General features: G+C 48.8%; 2 protein-coding genes across 5 annotated transcripts in view; both read right to left on the bottom strand.

The window, feature by feature from the left end:
* Positions 1–243: 243 nt before the first annotated feature.
* Positions 244–5,851, bottom strand: OVOL3 (ovo like zinc finger 3). Its single transcript, XM_077932520.1, has 3 exons — positions 5,506–5,851; positions 1,955–2,135; positions 244–1,103 (listed from the first exon to the last, which is right to left on the bottom strand). The coding sequence occupies exons 1-3, from the start codon at positions 5,647–5,649 to the stop codon at positions 811–813; spliced, it is 618 nt and encodes a 205-aa protein (XP_077788646.1). The 5' UTR covers positions 5,650–5,851; the 3' UTR covers positions 244–810.
* A 4,537-nt stretch (positions 5,852–10,388) lies between these two features.
* WDR62 (WD repeat domain 62) overlaps positions 10,389–17,604 on the bottom strand; it is a 31,090-nt gene continuing 23,874 nt past the window's right edge. For all 4 annotated transcript variants that reach the window (XM_028741810.2, XM_028741811.2, XM_077932424.1 and 1 more), the window contains 9 exons: positions 17,111–17,314; positions 16,248–16,390; positions 15,859–15,995; positions 14,944–15,075; positions 13,903–14,029; positions 13,719–13,824; positions 11,720–11,786; positions 11,346–11,431; positions 10,389–11,117 (listed from right to left, as the gene is read on the bottom strand). In XM_028741810.2, coding sequence (XP_028597643.2) covers positions 10,851–11,117; positions 11,346–11,431; positions 11,720–11,786; positions 13,719–13,824; positions 13,903–14,029; positions 14,944–15,075; positions 15,859–15,995; positions 16,248–16,390; positions 17,111–17,314 — 1,269 coding nt within the window. In that variant the 3' untranslated portion in view covers positions 10,389–10,850. The remainder of the gene's footprint in view (positions 11,118–11,345; positions 11,432–11,719; positions 11,787–13,718; positions 13,825–13,902; positions 14,030–14,943; positions 15,076–15,858; positions 15,996–16,247; positions 16,391–17,110; positions 17,315–17,604) is intronic.

Raw genomic sequence — 17,604 nt, 5'->3', positions numbered from 1 at the left:
TGTGGTTTGCCTATCTTTCCCTCATTCCAGCCCACTCCATCTCAGCCAGGATGATGGGGCTGAGTGTCCGGTTTAGAGGTGTGGCTTTAAAGATAGCTTGTGCCCGCCCGCTTTTTAAAAAATGAGCTATAATGCAAGACTGCCATGTTCAGAGTGGAGGCCGGTTATGTTTAAGGAGGAAGCAGAACAAAATATTCCCCTGGCCACAAGGAAACACAGTTTTTAATATAATTTTATGCTGTCTCGTCACCAATATTGGCCCCGCGAGGCGGCATGCGACAAAACGCAACTCATTACAAGATTAACAGATTGGAAACAGCCACATATTCAGCGCAACCAAAAACTTGGGCAAGTGCAAAAGGGTTTTGGCCGGTGCCTGGAAGAGCGTGACAAAGGCTGAAATGCCTGCAGAGCGCGTTCCACAGCTGGGGGGCCACCACAGAAAAAGCCCTGCCCCTGGTGGTCTCCCATCTCACCTCAGAAAGCGAGGGCACCCGCAACCGAGCTTGGAGAGAAGACTTGAAAACACACCCTTCTGGGAACCTTCATTTTGAAAACAAAAGTTTCTAGTCCTCTGAGACTGCCGTCGCGTATTTTGGTAACAGCTAATTTTGAGAAACTGAAATCTCAAGGCAGGGCTGGGCGAGACGCCCAACACTTAGAAGAGGTGCAGAATTGGAACAGTCCCCTCTTGGCACGGGCAGCGTACTCCAAATGCATGATTTGGCTAGTTTTTCTACTTCCCCGTTTTCCTTACATGGGATTTGGGTGCTGCTGTTTCCCGGTTTCCTCGGCCCTGGCCTCCGGGCCTCAGTATGCGGAAGGGTAGAGGACGTGGAACCTGGGATGGAGGTCGGCTGGCGCCACCTTCTGGAACCCTCTGGCCAGGATCCCGTGGCCGGGGTGCAGGCGGCGGACGTGGCCGTAGTACTCCTCGCTGCCGCTGCAGGTGAAGCCGCACTCCTCGCACACAAAGAGCTTGGAGCGGCGCTCGCGGTAAGCGTATCGCTGCTGGATGCTGTGGATTTTCTTGAGGTGTGACTCGAGGGAGCAGCGCTGGGTGAAGGCTTTGTCGCAGACGCAGCAGCGGTACGGGCGGATGCCTGCGGAGGAACAAATGTCAGGTGGACAGGCCTGTATTATTATTTATTGAATTTATATACCGCCCTGTATCCAGGCGTCTCAAGGCGGTTCACGGAATAAAATCAAGATACAAAATCGCAAAATAATAAAACCTCTACAATTCAGTGTTTTGTCAATCTTCAATTCCAGATACTCATTTTTGCTTTCATGCAAAAAGTCCCTTAGAAATTTCCACTGGAAACTCAAAAAATTAGAATATGGTGGAAAAGTTCATTTATTTCAGTAATTCAACTTAAAAGGTGAAACTAATATATGAGATAGACTCATGACATTCAAAGTGAGAGATGTCAAGCCTTTATTTGTTATAATTGTGATGATTATGGCGTACAGCTGATGAAAACCCCAAATTAACAATCTTAGAAAATTAGAATATTAAATGAAATCAGAAAAACAAGGACTGCAAATAGAGCAGTATCAGGATGCCTCAGGCAGAGGGGCTGCTGAGGAGCTGAGCTCACATGTCTATAGGAATTTCTGGAGTTTTCCCTTTGACCCAGTACATAGATCCATTGATCAGTGAATTCTTACATTTGGTATCGTGCAGCAAAGGCCCTTTGAATAGACAGGAAGAAACTGTGATGAAGTGTTTTGTGGGGACAAGTCACAAAAGTCACAAAAGCGATTGTGCTGGTTTTGGTAGTGGGCTGCATGTGCATGATATCTGCTAGAGGGGCAAGCCCCCCCCAACCTATACATAAATTCCTGCAACAACAACAAAAACAATACTTTGGTCAATATGGATGTTACGTTTGTCAATTCCCCACCCAGGTGAGCAACGAGAGCCAAGGCTCTTGCGGGGTGCGGTCCCCACCTGTGTGCGTCCTCAGGTGCCTCTTGAGGTCGAAGGTGTCATTGAAGCCCTTGCCGCAGTACCTGCAGACGTGCTTCTTGACCGAGCTGTGGCACTTGAGGTGGCGGTTCAGCATGCGCTGCAGAGGGAAGTGCTTGCTGCACACGCAGCACTGGAACTGCGGCGCTGCAGGACTCCTGCCCTGGACGGAGCAGAAAGGGAGGAAGCGGGACAGGTTGGGAGTTTGCAAACCAGACGAACGTGGAGGACCTGCAATGTTCTGCAACCCAGAGGCTTGGAACTACCACTCCCATCAGTCTCAGCCAGCATGGCCATTCCATTCATCTTTCTTTTCATAGAATTGCGGAGGTGCGCAGCCTGGGAGTCATTCTGGACTCACAGCTGTCCATGGAGGCACAGGTCAATTCTGTGTCCAGGGCAGCTGTTTACCAGCTCCATCTGGAACGCAGGCTGAGACCCCACCTGCCCGCAGACTGTCTTGCCAGAGTGGTGCATGCTCTAGTTATCTCCCACTTGGACTACTGCAATGCGCTCTACATGGGGCTACCTTTGAAGGTGACCCAGAAACTGCAACTAATCCAGAATCCAGCAGCTAGACTGGTGACTGGGAGCGGCTGCCGGGACCACATAACACTGGTCCTGGGATGTCAGGGGACTGCCATCGGAACAAGGGAGGGAGGCAGGGGCGCCATTGGGATACAGAGAGCAGCCAAAACGTCTGAGGAACAGTTCCTCGTCCAGCGGTGGGAAAAGCCACACCTCCAGTAGAGAAGAGAGGGAAGGGGTCAGCCAAGTGGGGAAGGGGCTCGAGGATGCTGCAGAGAGCGCCAGCGCCTCACCAAGCCAGGCTGGCCAGGAGGGAAGCATGCCCTTCCTTCGCCCAGCTTGCGCAGAGAGGTGAAACGTAAGGAGGGGAGGAGGAGGCTTGGGGTGACTAAGTTCTTATGTTGGGGGAGAAGCCGGAAGGGGCCACTCCTGGATTCTGCAAGTGACTAAGGTGGACATAAACCTTTTAGCTCTGCACTGTAAATAGTTTGCACAATAAAAACTGTAAAACACATTTGGTTTTCCTCATGAGCAACCAGCATCAGCACCTGACATGAAAGACCTACATTGGCTCCCAGTACGTTTCCGAGCACAATTCAAAGTGTTGGTGCTGACCCTAAAAGCCCTAAACGGGCCCAGTATACCTGAACGAGCATCTCCACCCCCATCGTTCTGCCTGGACACCAAGGTCCAGCACCAAGGGCCTTCTGGCGGTTCCCTCCCTGCGAGAAGCCAAGTTACAGGGAACCAGGCAGAGGGCCTTCTTGGTGGTGGTGCCTGCCCTGTAGTGGCACCCTCCCATCAGATGTCAAAGAAATAAACAACTATCTGACATTTAGAAGACATCTGAAGGCAGACCGGTTTTTGTTATTTTGACTGCATCAGACCAACACGGCTACCTACCTAAGTAATGTATAACTGCAAGCACTTAGTCATTTTTTATGGGTTCTGTGCACTTTGCCACGCATGTTACGTACCCAGCCAAACGAAATAATATTATTTGAACCCAAACGTGTTTCGAATCCCCAGGTCACGCTTCAACTTTTTAGCACCCCACATTTTCGGAATTGGAAAGCTGGAGCAATTCAAGACGCCCTGATCTGGCCGGATCCACTGTGAGAACAGCGGGCCTGATCCACTGATCTCCCTGGGTTCTTTCTTACCTTGCCGCTCCTGGGATATTTCCCCACGGGACCCAGTTGAGGATGACACGGGCTTTGAGCGACGCCTTGGAGGGAGTTTCCTGCGTGGGTTCTTTCCCACACGCTCACGGAGCCGCCTGCGAGGAGCCTGGGGTCTGCCAGGGTTTGAGCCAAGCTGCCTTCTGGAAGAACCAGGGCCGGATTTACGTATAAGCTAATCAAGCTCTAGCTTAGGGCTTCACTCTCTAGGGGGCCCCAAAAAAATTACAGGAAAAAAACACCTGGATGTAAATAAAACCTACGTACAGCAACCGTGTTTTGTGTTGTGTAGGCTCCTATGATGTAAGTCATGGGCCCCACCTGATCACCTGCTCCCTAAAATATCACTGGTTTGCTCCTTTCTATATATAGAGTGCCAATATTCTGCTATTTATCATTATTAGTAGTTTGCATCATATATTTACACCTTTTTTTATTTCATGTTGGTCTTGGCTGGGGGGGCGGGGTATAAATAAAAATTATTATTATTATTATTATTATTATTATTATTATTATTATTATTATTATTATTATGTTCTAGCAAGTTTCTATAGACTAGATTATGAGTCTTTATAAATTGTGTTTCTCAAGGAACTTTTGTTATTGCCAAATGCCAATGTGTTTGCATTATTCAGTTTGTTATGAATAAAAAATCATTTTAAGTTAGAGCTTAATAATTATTTCACTATTAATATACTTCTTCTTAATTGTATCTCAGTTCAACAATTACTTTGATAAAAAACATACTTTGTGGTGTGCAAATGGCTTTAGATACCTATTAGGACCAGAAATTGCCATCTAGCATCTATTCAACACAAAAAACAGTGACAATTTGTTGTGGACACAGGACAGCTGGCCATAGAAAGGGCCCCATTACCTTCAGGAGCTGAGGGCCACATCAAACCTCAATCTGGCCCTGGGAAAAACAAAAACAAACCCCCCTTCTCCAAGGATGCTCTTGCGGCCCATGCTTCTAGGGAGCCAGGCATGTTAACAGAAGAGGGCAAGAGACTTGTGGACGCCCAGGGCAAGGGCAGCCAGATGTTTGGGCTGCAACTGGCCCTTGCATTCCCACCCACCCCAGTTGCAAGAAATTTGCAGCCCCGGGATTCAGGACAGGGGCAGGAGCGTTTTCAGGAGGAGAAAAGCTTTGGTGAACAGGATGGGGTATTGAGAGGTCTGGAGGGTGGCAACACGAGAGCGGGGCCTTCTCTGCAGTGGCTCCCCGTCTGTGGAATGCTCTCCCCAGGGAAGCTGGCCTGGCAACTTCATTATGAACCTTTAGGCACCAGGCAAAAACATTCCTTTTTAACCAGGCCTTTGGTTGATCTGATTTACATCCTATGCCCCCTTAAAATGTGTGTGTGTGTTTTGGGGGGGGGGGCTATCGGGTTGTTGTTTTTATTTTGATTATGTATTTTGTGGTTCTATATCTAGATTTTATTCTGTGAACCGCCGTGGTATAGGGTGGTATGTAAGTTCAATAAATAATAAAAATAAAAATTAATAATAATAATTTCCCCAGAGATGGCAAAGTTAACGTGTTTAATGAGAGAAAACTCATCACTGACACTTTATTAAGGATTGGAAATTTCTAAGGGACTTTTTGCATGAAAGAGAAAAGGAACTTGCAATACCTGCAGTTGAAGATTGACAAAATACAGGATTATAGAGGGCTGAATGGTTGGATCTTAATGAGTGAATACCTTATTTGACTGCAGAACAAGACTCCTTTTATCTTTCGTTATCTTTCTTTAATCTTTTCTTCCCTCCCTCTCCTCTTCAGCTTTCTCTCTCCTTAGGTCTTTTTCTTTTCTTTTCTACTTTTGTGTTGAAGGCAACGCAAAAAAAATTAGCACACCTACCTGGAATGTACAAGTCTCCGCGAAGTTGGTCAGAGAGCTCTCCCCAATCCCGGGGCGCCAGTCGCGTTGAGACTCGCCGCTTGACCAGGAAAGATTTAGGCATGGCTGGCGCAACCGTGGGCTTGAGATTCGCCGGCGGTATTTTGGCACTTTGACAGCAGTCACGAAATTAAAAGATGCCTGCTTCTTGGGACAAAAGCAATGACAAACTTAGACAGCATCTTAAAAAGTAGAGACATCACCTTGCTAACAAAGGTCCGTATAGTTCAAGCCATGGTTTTCCCAGTAGTGATGTATGGAAGTGAGAGCTGGACCATCAAGAAGGCTGATGGCCGAAGAATGGATGCTTGAGAGTCCCATGGACTGCAAGAAGATCCAACCTCTCCATTCTGAAGGAAATCAGCCCTGAGTGCTCACTGGAAGGACAGATCCTGAAGCTGAGGCTCCAATACTTTGGCCACCTCAGGAGAAGAGAAGACTCCCTGGAAAAGACCCTGATGCTGGGAAAGATGGAGGGCACAAGGAGAAGGGGAAGGCAGAGGACGAGATGGTGGGACAGTGTTCTCGAAGCTATCAGCATGAGTTTGACCAAACTGCGGGAGGCAGTGGAACACAGGAGGGCCTGGCGTGCTCTGGTCCAGGGGGTCACGAAGAGTCAGACACGACTAAACGACTAGACAACAAGAAGATTCTCTCCTGCTCTGCTTCCTTTCCAGATCAGAGGCTACAACCCCAGTTTCTCATCCAAACACCCAGCTACCTTCCAGCAAAAGCAGGAACAGGCACCCAGAAGTCAAACCACTCACCTTCTGGTCTGCTGCCAAGCCGAATCCAAAATCTCCGCCAAAGTCCAGCGAAGGTTGTGATTCTGGAGACGAGTGCGAAAGAGCCTGGGCTGTTTACAAGAGCGACACTGGATATCTCGTGATTTGAATGAGTGTTGCGGGGCAGGTTTGTGTGTGTGTGTGTGTGTGTGTGTGTGCACGTTCTGAATGCGAACCAAATTCCAGCTCCTTTGCATACTTTGTGCTCCTAACTGCAAAGGCAACAAGAGATCTCCATCCTCTCTATGCAAATTCTGCACTTCGCTATAGAGGGAAGAGTTGAGGACGGTTAGCCGGCTTGTCTCTTTGAACAGGGCAGCTGCAGGAAACGGGCGATTCACCCGATACTCAATGGCAGCAATGCTCACGCACATGCGTCAAACTGGACGTTGAAAAAGGCCAACCTGTTCACCACCAAAACACCATCAGTTGGCCTGGAATTTAATGACCGGGGAAAATTGGGCAGGTTTTAAAAAAAGTAACCTTTGCACACTAACGCAACACAACACTGTTGGATCTTTGCCCGTCACTGGTGTGTTCGGAGGAGTGCACCACTATTATCATTATTATTAATTGAATTTATATACTGCCCTATACCTGGGGGTCTCAGGGCAGTTCACAGAATAAACCTATACCCATAATGCTGGAGTTCTACTGCTGTCAAGGCATGCGGCATTTGACTAGATGGATCCATGACCTGACCCAATGTAAGACTGTTCTTTAACCAACGCTTGCAACTGGATGGGCACCACTAGCAGAAGATACTAATACTACTCAGAGCAAGCTAAAAGGTTAAGTAGCCAGCTCTTCTAGCATCTTGTCACACTGCAGTCAGGAGAGATATACAGTGGTACCTCGGTTAAGAACTTAATTCGTTCTGGAGGTCCGTTCTTAACCTGAAACTGTTCTTAACCTGAGGTACCACTTTAGCTAATGGGGCCTCTTGCTGCCGCTGCACCACCGGAGCACGATTTCTGTTCTCATCCTGAAGCAAAGTTCTTAACCCGAGGTACTGTTTCTGGGTTAGTGGAGTCTGTAACCTGAAGCGTCTGTAACCTGAAGTCCCACTGTAATGGGATCAGAGTGCTGGCCAGAGCATGGGTAATCATGTATCTATAATGCTACACCATGAAAGCAATTAATTTTTGCAAAATAGACAAGTTATTAGGGAAACAAGGTGCTGTAAGAATAAATGTGTGATAAACTAGAGTTTAGGACATACACACAACAGTTGGAACAGTGAAGCCCATGACAGAATGGTGGGTTCTGCCATACAGGATGTCCAAGCTCTGATTTCCTGCAATGAACCAGGTTGGCAAAGGCTGGGTACGAGAAATGCCTCCTGTTAGGGATTGCAGGAAAAGACCTGCCAAGGAAATTCAGAAATATATTGATGTATGCGACAACGGCGGCTGGAAGAATGAGGATGGAATGGAAGAATGAGGAAAGCCCGACTAAAGAACAGTGGCAAGGGAAATGGGTGGACTATGCAGAACTGGCGAAATTGACATCAAACTTAAAGAAGAATGGGAACTTTTTACAAATTACTTAAAAAAACCAACAAAATGAATTGGACTCCGTGGCAGGTTTTGAATAAACATACACCAAGTTATTATTGTGAACGTAATAGATAATTTAAGGATCTTTACAATTTTATAATATGCAGAGAATAATAATTTTTCTTGGGGAGGGGGGAGGGAAAAAATGGGGGGGGGAATGAAGATGTTATGTTTTTGATAATTTGTTATGTTGAAATTATTAATAAAAAATATTTTTTAAAAGAGAGAGAAATGCCTTCCTGCCACCACAGAAAAGGCCCACTCTGTGAGCAAGCCTGGGAGTGGGGTTGTTTGGGCAGCCTCTTCCCGGTGGGTTTTTCCAGCCCGGATGCTTGCAAGCAAACAAATCTCTCCTTTCAATCAGAGCCACATTTCCCTGTCTCGCTCAGATTTGAATAAACTTGTTTCCATGGACAGCTTTCTGAGCAGATTGATTTTATGCCGCCGACTCTCTCTCTCTCGTGTTTTGATTAACAAACCATGCTGGAGAGTTCAGCCGAGGTCTTACCTTGACTGTATTGCTAACCGGGAGCTGCTGCAGAAAGTGGCCGTGGGACGTGCTCCTGATCAGGGTTCCAGACAAGACAGCCCGGCCATCTTCCAGGAGATTCCAGCCCGTCCCTCAGGCCTCCCATTTCCGTATTTATTCCATAACTATTCCATATTTCCATCTGCTACCGAGTTCAAGAGCCTTGTATTAATTTACAAAGCCCTGAACAACTTTGGTCAAGCCTAACTGGGGGAATTGCCTGAACCCTAATATCCCAGCTCAGTCACAGAAATCGTCTGCAGGATCATAACTGGTCATTCCCCGAGTTGGCGAGGCTCATTTGACAACAAGAAGGAACTGAGACTTCAGTGTCGTTGGCCCAGGCCTGTGGAACTCTCTGCCACTAGAGATTCAGCAGGAGCCTTCTGTTTTGACTTTTAAATGCTTACTGATTTTTTTTTCCCCAGCAGGCTTACGCAGGCAGTTGAGAATACATTGTTCCTCAATAGTGAATTGATATCCGATCTTAATTTTTAATACTTCTTTACTGTATAGATTTATGTATGTTTGTTGTAAGCTGCTTTCATATGTTTTTAAGAGGTAACGGAAACAAATAAAAGAAATAAATGTTTTCCTCTCAACGGTGGGTCTTAAGAACATGGAAGGGCCCTCCTGCAGCGCACCAAAGATCCGTCTAGTCTCAATCTCTCTTTTCATGGTAGGAAGCGTAGGATCATACCCCCCCCCCCAGCCCAGTCCTAGTCAGCTGCTAGGAAAGTCGGAAGCTACCAAGTCAGACCATTGCACAAAACAGATGAGGTACCGTGAAAATCCCTGAAATGAGAAGTAATCAACTAGAAATATTATCTTATGGAAATAAACTAAATAGTAAAAATCAAAAAGTTTAAGGGAAAAATTAGAAAAACCTAAAACTGAACAAAACCTTAACGGGATGCTGGCTACAAACCTCGTTTCACTGAACTATTCAGTTTCCTCAGAAGGAAATAGAAAAATCACAAACCTTAAATGACCAAAATTCAAAAAAAAGGGGGTAGAACTCCCAAAAATTCTGAAGTATTATAATAGTTCAGTGAAACAAGGTTTGTAGCCGGCATCCCGTTAAGGCTTTGCTCAATTTTAGTTTTTTTTATTTTTCCCTTAAACTTTTTGATTTTTACTATTTAGTTTATTTCCATAAGGTAATATTTCTAGTCGATTCCTTCTCGTTTCAGGGATTTACACGGTATTTCGTTTGTTTTGTGCAATTTCTCGGTTCCGTGACTGTCTTTTTTCTACCAAGTCAGACCATGGCTCCATCAAGCGCAGTACTGTGGACACAACTGGCAGCTGTTCTCCAGGGTTTCAAAGATAGTTCCCAGACCTGCCTGAAGTTGGCTCTGCAATGCTCCACCGTTGAGATACAGCCCCTTCCGTGTGCAGAACCACACACTCACATAAAGTCCATAAGCGGGATATGACTCCTGCTTGTGCAACGGGACTTCACCTTCCTCTCCCCCCCCCCCCAACCGCAGCTCTCTAAGGTAAAGGGACCCCTGACCATTAGGTCCAGTCACGGATGACTCTGGGGTTGCGGCGCTCATCTCGCTTTACTTGCCGAGGGAGCCGGCGTACAGCTTCCAGGTCATGTGGCCAGCAGGACTAAGCCGCTTCTGGCAAACCAGAGCAGCGCACGGAAATGCCGTTTACCTTCCCACCGGAGTGGTACCTATTTATCTACTTGCACTTGGACATGCTTTCTAACTGGTAGGTTGGGAGGAGCAGGGACCGAGCAACGGTAGCTCACCCTGTAATGGGGATTCGAAGCGCCGACCTTCTGATCAGCAAGTCCTAGGTCTGTGGTTTAACCCACAGCGCCACCTGCGTCCCTCCGCAGCTCTCTATGTGCCCCCATAAATCTCTTCTAGAGGGTTGGGAGCAGATCAACAACACCCAACACACACACACACACTTTTCAAAATCTAATACAATTTTATTAATTCTCAAAACCAAGAAAAAAACAGCAAACGCTGAAGAACCGCTGTTGCAAAGAAGTGTTCACACTCGCACAGACGGAAAAAGAAAGCACCGAGGAGGAATATCAGAGCACCCCATAAGAACTTACAACACCTGCTTCTCCTCCTACTTCCCTCATTCTTATAAAGAATGTTTTTCGTAAGAGGTCTCTGGGAAAAGCTAAAAAAACAAGAACAACTTGTCAGTATTTGCTTCCAGGGGGGAAATGGGTGTGTGTGTGTGTGTGTGGATACACAGGAAATAGAGACTAGAGTTATAAACGCTAATCCGTTCCCTTCTTGACTGCTGTTAACTCCTCAGGAGTCACACGGAAGTTAATGGGCACGTTCTCTTGAGCTCAGCGCTGCAATAAAGTTTGTTTAGGGGCGGGGCAGACGTATCCCTTGCCTGGGGCGATTCAGGCCACGTCCGCCTTGTGGCTTTCCTCCAGCTTCTTCTGGACCATGTCCAGCAGCGAGTCGGAGTAATGCTTCAGGAGAGAGCGGGTCTCGCTGTCCTGAAGGCGCTTCTGCCAGGGCGACGGGCTGTCTGTGGCTGTTGCCGCGTCTGCGTTGTTCTTGATCTCTCGGGAGTCCAGCTCCCGTTTCATCCAGGAGAAAGTGCTAACCAGCCGGTTCTTTACGTGGAGAAGCTCCTCCTCCGTGGAGTCGCTGCAGGATGTCACCTGCACAGCAAAAGGACAAACGCTTTCACACCCAGGATTCGCACCCGTGACCAAAACTGGGCTGGGACAAGGATGCCAGGGACCCACACCGCCACAATAGTACCCCACAGCCCTATATAAGCCATCTCCTAGACATCTGACAGGATAATCTGATGACCCTCCAAAAAATATGTAGATGGAGAATTTTTTAAAAAAGTTCTGATGTTGCTGCCTTTTCTGATATCTTACCTTATCGTAAAGCTGCAAAGTCTCTTGAAACTTAGTGCACAAAGGCTGCAGGTTTATTTCAAAGTTTTTGACCAGGACCTGTGATTCTAAGAACATAGGGAGGGGGGGCGGGAAGAGAGAGATTTCTACATTTGAAGCCTTCCCAGAAGGGGAAGAGGGGAACACACCCAACAGCATTCTTCAGTTTCCAAAGGTATCAGAACGAGAACGGATTGCATCAACTGGCGCTTCTGGAAATCCACCCTACACAGCGACAGAGTCAAATCTACACCCTGCAGCAGCCAATGTTTCTCCACGACAGGGAACAGTAATAATTTCCGCCTCTGCTACATGACAAACCTGCTGCAAACGCAACATCCCAGAAAGTTTCCTACCTGAGGCGATGAACGCTCTGGCGTCAAGCTTCTCCTTCAGCTCACAGCTGGTTTCTTCAGAAAGTTTCTAAAGCAGTTACATCATAGACCGTTAGAAACCAAATCCCCAGGCTGCAAGTATAAAAGCATTGCAGATGCCCCAAACCCAAGGTCTCGGTCCCTTCCTTGACTGCAAAATACCTAGCCACCATTTCCCATGCATCGACTCTGAGGCCGAGAGTTCGGGCATTTCAGCAGGCCATAGAGGTGCCAGCGCAGCATTTGCCAATCTGGTGCCCTCTGGAGGTTCCAGACTAAAACTCCCATCAGCCACAGCCAGCGCAGCTGCATCGGTGTAACAAGGAATGCACTGGGAATTTCACACACACTAAACGGTTACGAGCAACTCCCAGTTTATGTGGGGGCTACGTTCCAGTTAAACTGCTTTCAAGTCATTTACGTTTGCAAATGTGGAGGGATCAAAGGAAAGCCTTATTTACATTTCTGAACTGTGCACATGAAGCTGCCTTTGAGGACATCAATTTGTCTAGACCAGGGGTGGCCAACTCCCGAGAGACTGCGATCTACTTTCAAAATTAAAATCTGGCAGTGATCTACCCTCATTTTTTAGGGGTTCAGGTCAAAGTTGTGGAGGGGGGATTAGGGACTTTTCTGCAGCTCTTCTGAGGGAGGGAGGAACAGAAGCAGCCACTGACCTTAGGATCGCTGGCCAGATAATGGCCTCCATTTCTAAACTCCGGCTTTTCTTCTGTAACAATAGAGGCCGGCGCAGGGAGAGGGGCCGGAAGGGGGTCAGCGATCGACTGCGATCTACCAAAACCTCGCAGGGATCGACCAGTATATCGCGATTGACGTGTTGGACATCCCTGGACTAGACGACAGCCTTGTGGGGTCTTTTCTGAGACCACCTAACACCGGTCCTGAAAGACCTATACTGGCTCCCAGTACGTTTCTGAGCACAATTCAAAGTGTTGGTGCTGACCTTTAAAGCCCTCAACGGCCTCAAAGGCCCAGGATACCTAAAGGCAGTGGTGGAGGAAGCCTCTAAGCCGGGGGCGGGGCAAACCGTACAGGCTGCCACTCAAGCACTGTCCGTATGGGCTGCCGCACACTTGGTGCCTGTACCCTCGGCCACTCTACAGCTGGGGGGAGGCAGCGGGCCATCTTATCACCCCCCCAGGGTGGCACCCGGGGCGCACCGCCCCCTTGCCCCCCTTCTTACGTCCCTGCTTGAAGGAGCGTCTCCACCCCCATTGTTCAGCCCAGACACAGAGATCCACCTTTGAGGGCCTTCTGGCGGTTCCCTCCCTGCGAGAGGCCAAGTTACAGGGAACCAGGCAGAGGGCCTTCTTGGTGGTGGCACCCGCCCTGTGGAACACCCTTCCATCAGATGTCAAGGAAATCAACAACTACCTGACGTTTAGAAGACATCTGAAGGCAGCCCTGTTTAGGGAAGCTTTTAATGACTGATGTTTTAATGTATTTTTAATCTCCTGTTGGAAGCTGCCCAGAGTGGCTGGGGAAACCCAGCCAGATGGGTGGGGTATAAATAATATTTTTTTTTTATTATTATACAGTGGTACCTCGGGTTACATACGCTTCAGGTTACAGACTCCGCTAACAAAGAAATAGTACCTCGGGTTAAGAACTTTGCTTCAGGATGAGAACAGAAATCGTGCTCCAGCGGCGCAGCGGCAGCAGGAGGCCTCATTAGCTAAAGTGGTGCTTCAGGTTAAGAACAGTTTCAGGTTAAGTACGGACCTCCGGAACGAATTAAGTACTTAACCCGAGGTACCACTGTATTTTTATTTTCCATTGTGGCTACCAGAGATCTTTTAACTGGAAATTCCCTTCTGCCTGAAGAGCCCCTGTTCCGCTGGCACTGAGTCGTGGCTGCGCCCAATCTTCACAGAAGGGCTGGGAGACAAGACGTTTGCCAAGATGCAAAAGGGAACAGCTGAGCCCAGCGGCTCATCCTCCACTCAGGCGGCCAACTTGCCTCTGGTTTCTTGTGCTCTCCCGACAGGAGACTCTCCTCCGCCAGCTGGTCTGCAGCAGCGGCCTGAGAGTGCTGACGGAGCCTCGGAAGAAAGGGAGCTGCAAACCTGTGTGAAAGGAACACAGCCGTTCAGATGGTTCTTTCACGAATGGAGGGTTGAAAATATAGATATATATCTGCCCACCTGCTATTTTTTTGGCAGCTGGAGAGAAAACGGGTAGATATGCTCAGGCGAGGGTTCTGGAACAAGGCCGCCTCCTCCTCTTCCTCCTCGGGCTCCTTCAGGTCCTTTAGGCAGCCATCAAACTTTTCTGCATCAAAAAGGGGAGACCAAGCGGGAGCTTTTCCCAAGTTCTTGACACAGCCAGTGTGGACTAGGACCTGGGAGACCAGGGTTCAAATCCCCACCCGGCCATGAAGCTCAATGGGTGGCCCTGGACCAGTCACTGCCTCTCAGCCTAGCCCACCTCACAGGGTTGTTGTGGGGGTTAAATGGGGAGAGGGAGAACCATGCCCCCCACCTTCAGCTCCTTGGAGGAAAAGGTAAACACAGCTAATAATATCACCAACAAACAGTAGCTGAAAAGTGAATCCTGACAAACACACCCCAGGCAAATGACCTCTAATCCGCCGTCAAAGTGCCAATGGCCTGCCAAGGGGTTTGTTACTTAGTCAGTGAATCAAAAGAACAGCGCCCTGAGAAACTGCCCCATGCGCCTCCGGCTGTGCCTATTAGGCGAGGGGTTCTTGCTTATGGGAAGAGCACAGCCGCTGTGCCGTTCGGTGTCAGTACGCCTTGCAACCGATGCGCAGCGACTGGGCTCAGTAACTGGTTCTGCCCCGACTGGGCTAGGCGACCAGAGCACTTCCAGAGACCTTCCAATCCTGGAAAGTAGATCTCCGTGCACTGGACTCACAACTGCGCATTGTGAGCCCCAGACTCAGCAGAGTATAAATAACGCGGAAGCTAGCTGCGAAGCATAACTCCTTTTATTTCTAACAGCTACTACAAACTAAAGAACTACTGGCTTGCATGAGAGCTACAGCTCTCACTCAGCCATCTAATCACTACATAGATAACACAGAGAGACAGGCAGGCAGGCAGGAGCGGAAGAAGCAAAGAGCAGTTTCCGCCGCCTCCTTTCTCAACCATATCAGGAGATTCTGGCAATGGAAGGGGGTGAAAATATCAACATTCAGCTCATTGCCGCAGCTCCGGCCTTACCTTCCGCCTGGGCATCAGCCAACGTCTCAAAGTGATTCCGCAGGTATTTCTCTTGCTCGGGGGTTTGGGGCAGAGAGCTGGTCTGCTGGAAGTTCTCCTCCACGTCGGTCATTTCCGTTTCTGCCTCCGAAACTAGAGCGTCCAATTGGCACATTGTACAAAGCCAGGGCCGGGGGGGAAGGAAAGGAAGAAAAAGCTCAGAGGATTGCTCAGTCTGCAGACTACAAAGCCATCCTGGATTCTGGGCCAAGCACTGGCTTCTTCTCCCACCCAAATCTCCTGGATCACCTGGCACAGGAATGAACTTGGGATGGCTCAGTCCGCAGAGCACGAGACGCTTCAGCTCAGGGCTGCGGGTTCGAGACTCACATTGGGCAAAAGATTCCTGCACGGCTGGGGGTTGGACTAAATGACCCCAATGGTCCCTTCCCACTCTACAAGTCTACGATTCTATGCTTCTCCTCCTCTCCCTGACTCTCCCTTTCCTGCAAACACACACCTCATTCCCTACAGCTGACTTATAGAGGATGGGGGAAGGTCTCATCCTGCGGCTGCAAGTCCCTTTTTCCTCACTTGCTGCCTTTCATGCAGGATCTTTTTTGGGGAGGGCTGTGACAACCATGAGAGCAGATTCCCTTCCTGCTGCCCCCTCTACCAGCCCAATTTGTAGGGTGCGGACAGAGGCCGAGGCAGGCTGCATCCCTATCATCTCTTCTTGGGCACAGCAGACAGCTCCCCCCTCACATTCACTTGGGGGTTCAAGGGCCAGGTCTTCCTGCTTCACTGGGCCCTGGAAATTGACACTAACTGGGCAGGGGTGGGGGCACAATGGCCAACTGAGAGGGGAGAGCCCTTCTGCAGCTCAAGCACCAAAAAAATACCCCAGATGTGAGCAGGAATCGTCTTTCAGGCTACCTTCTTGCTGGTGGCTGAAAGCAGAGGCCTCTGAATCCAAGGAAGTCACAGAGTAGATTTTGTCTGGCAGCTTCTCCTTGGTATTTGCTGCTTCCTTCTGGAACGCCGGCTGAAGGAGCAGCTCCTTCATGTAGCTCCTTTAAAGAAAGGTAAAAAGTGCCGGTGATTCTTGGGGGGTGGAGAGAACAGCGCCCATCCATCAGTTCAAGCGTCTTTCAAAACTTCAAGGGCAGAGGGCAGCAGAACGGGGTGTGCCCTTGAGATGTCTCCAGCCAAATCCAAACCAGATCAGGCTCCCCCCCTCTGTAAGTCCTGCAGCTCTACCCTAAGCGCATTTACTCAACGGTAAGCAGCTCCTCCCAGGCTGCAGCGTCCAAGCGAGGACTGACCTTTCGCTCTCAGGGGTCTTGCTGTCAGTCTGTTCGGGGCACAGGCTGTCCCCACTGATTTCAAGCTCTTCTTTCGCCTCATCATCAGAGGACAGATCTGACTGCTGGAAATCTTCAATGATGTTGCTGGGGTAGTCCTTGGCCTGGAGAGAAAACCAAAAATAGCCTGTGACCGCCCCCAAAAAAGGAATTAGCCCCCGTGACTCTCCCTTCCAACGTTTTAAAAGGATTCAAAGACAGCAGAAAAGATGGAAGAAAGAAATGTTCTGGAGCCGGAATATCCAAGGGCTGCAGAGTGGCTCCAAAATAAGTTTAAAGGCGCACAAAAGCGCTCATCGATGGATCAACTCCAGGTACAATCAAACTAAAAAAAAATCACAAAGGCTAACTGGAAAATCTGCTTGCCACTTTGAGGAACCCCAAGGCAGCCGCACTCTCCCCAATAATCAGGTTTTGTAAGGGAGCACCTGCCTTGATTGGTTGGTTTGTGCGCTGTTAAAAGCTGGGGGGGGGGGCAGATGCAGGTTCTGCTGCAAAAAGCCACAAGCCCCCTGGCGCAAGCAAGAGCCACGGAAGCGCATCCAAAGAGCAGCCCAAAAGGTAAATATTTCTCCCCGCTTCCCAGGTGGATGGGGGCTCACTGGTGAAAGGAGAGGAACTCGACCCACACGGAAAGGCACACACTTAACATGCTCCAGGAATAAGTACCACCCCGGAAAATGAGTTCCAAGGCTTGTTCCTGGACTCCTGTCCCTGGACTCAAAGGACATGGGGTCTGTTTTTCAGACGGAGGGTGTGAGGGTGCAGGTGGACAGCAAAGTCGACCTCAGTTAAGCCCCTTGTGCCAAGGAAACTTTTCTCACCTCCGAGAGCAGCCGATTCAGATTCTGCGGTTCCAGCTCGCTGTCATGCAGGCTGCTGTTTTTAATTGGGGTGAAGTAATTCAGGTCTGCATCCAGCATGGTCTTAATGGGCTCTTTGGCGGCACGTTCTGCCCACCGCCCTTGCGGCTGATAACTCACCCTGGAGTTGAAGGCGGCGGTGTCCGCATTATCTGCCTCTCCAAGCTAGAGAGAGGAAAGTTGAGAGGAAGTGTGTGTGTTTTCATGCCACTCATGTGGTTGGGATAAAAATCGCCAAGTCAGAGAACTAATCATGGATGGGTTGATGGCTAGCAGTTGGTGTTTTGTAACCCACCCCTAACCTACAATAATAATAATTAATAATAATAATTTATCATTTCTACCCCGCCCATCTGGCTGGGCCTCCCTAGCCACTCTGGGCGGCCCCCCAACAGAATATTAAAAACATGATGAAACATTGAACTTTAAAAGCTTCCTTAAACAGGGCTGCCTTC

This window comes from Podarcis muralis, chromosome 7, assembly GCF_964188315.1.
Source record: "Podarcis muralis chromosome 7, rPodMur119.hap1.1, whole genome shotgun sequence".
NCBI lineage: Eukaryota > Metazoa > Chordata > Lepidosauria > Squamata > Lacertidae > Podarcis > Podarcis muralis.
This window is presented reverse-complemented; position numbering and strand designations above follow the sequence as displayed.

Coding starts and splice junctions, on each gene's coding strand:
- OVOL3 (XM_077932520.1), bottom strand. CDS start 5,649: ATGCCTAAATCTTTCCTGGTCAAGCGGCGAGTCTCAACGCGACTGGCG. Junction 2,136..5,505: donor GCGTTGCCTTCAACACAAAA/GTAGAAAAGAAA, acceptor TGCTCCGTCCAG/GGCAGGAGTCCTGCAGCGCC. Junction 1,104..1,954: donor GCACCTGAGGACGCACACAG/GTGGGGACCGCA, acceptor GTTCCTCCGCAG/GCATCCGCCCGTACCGCTGC.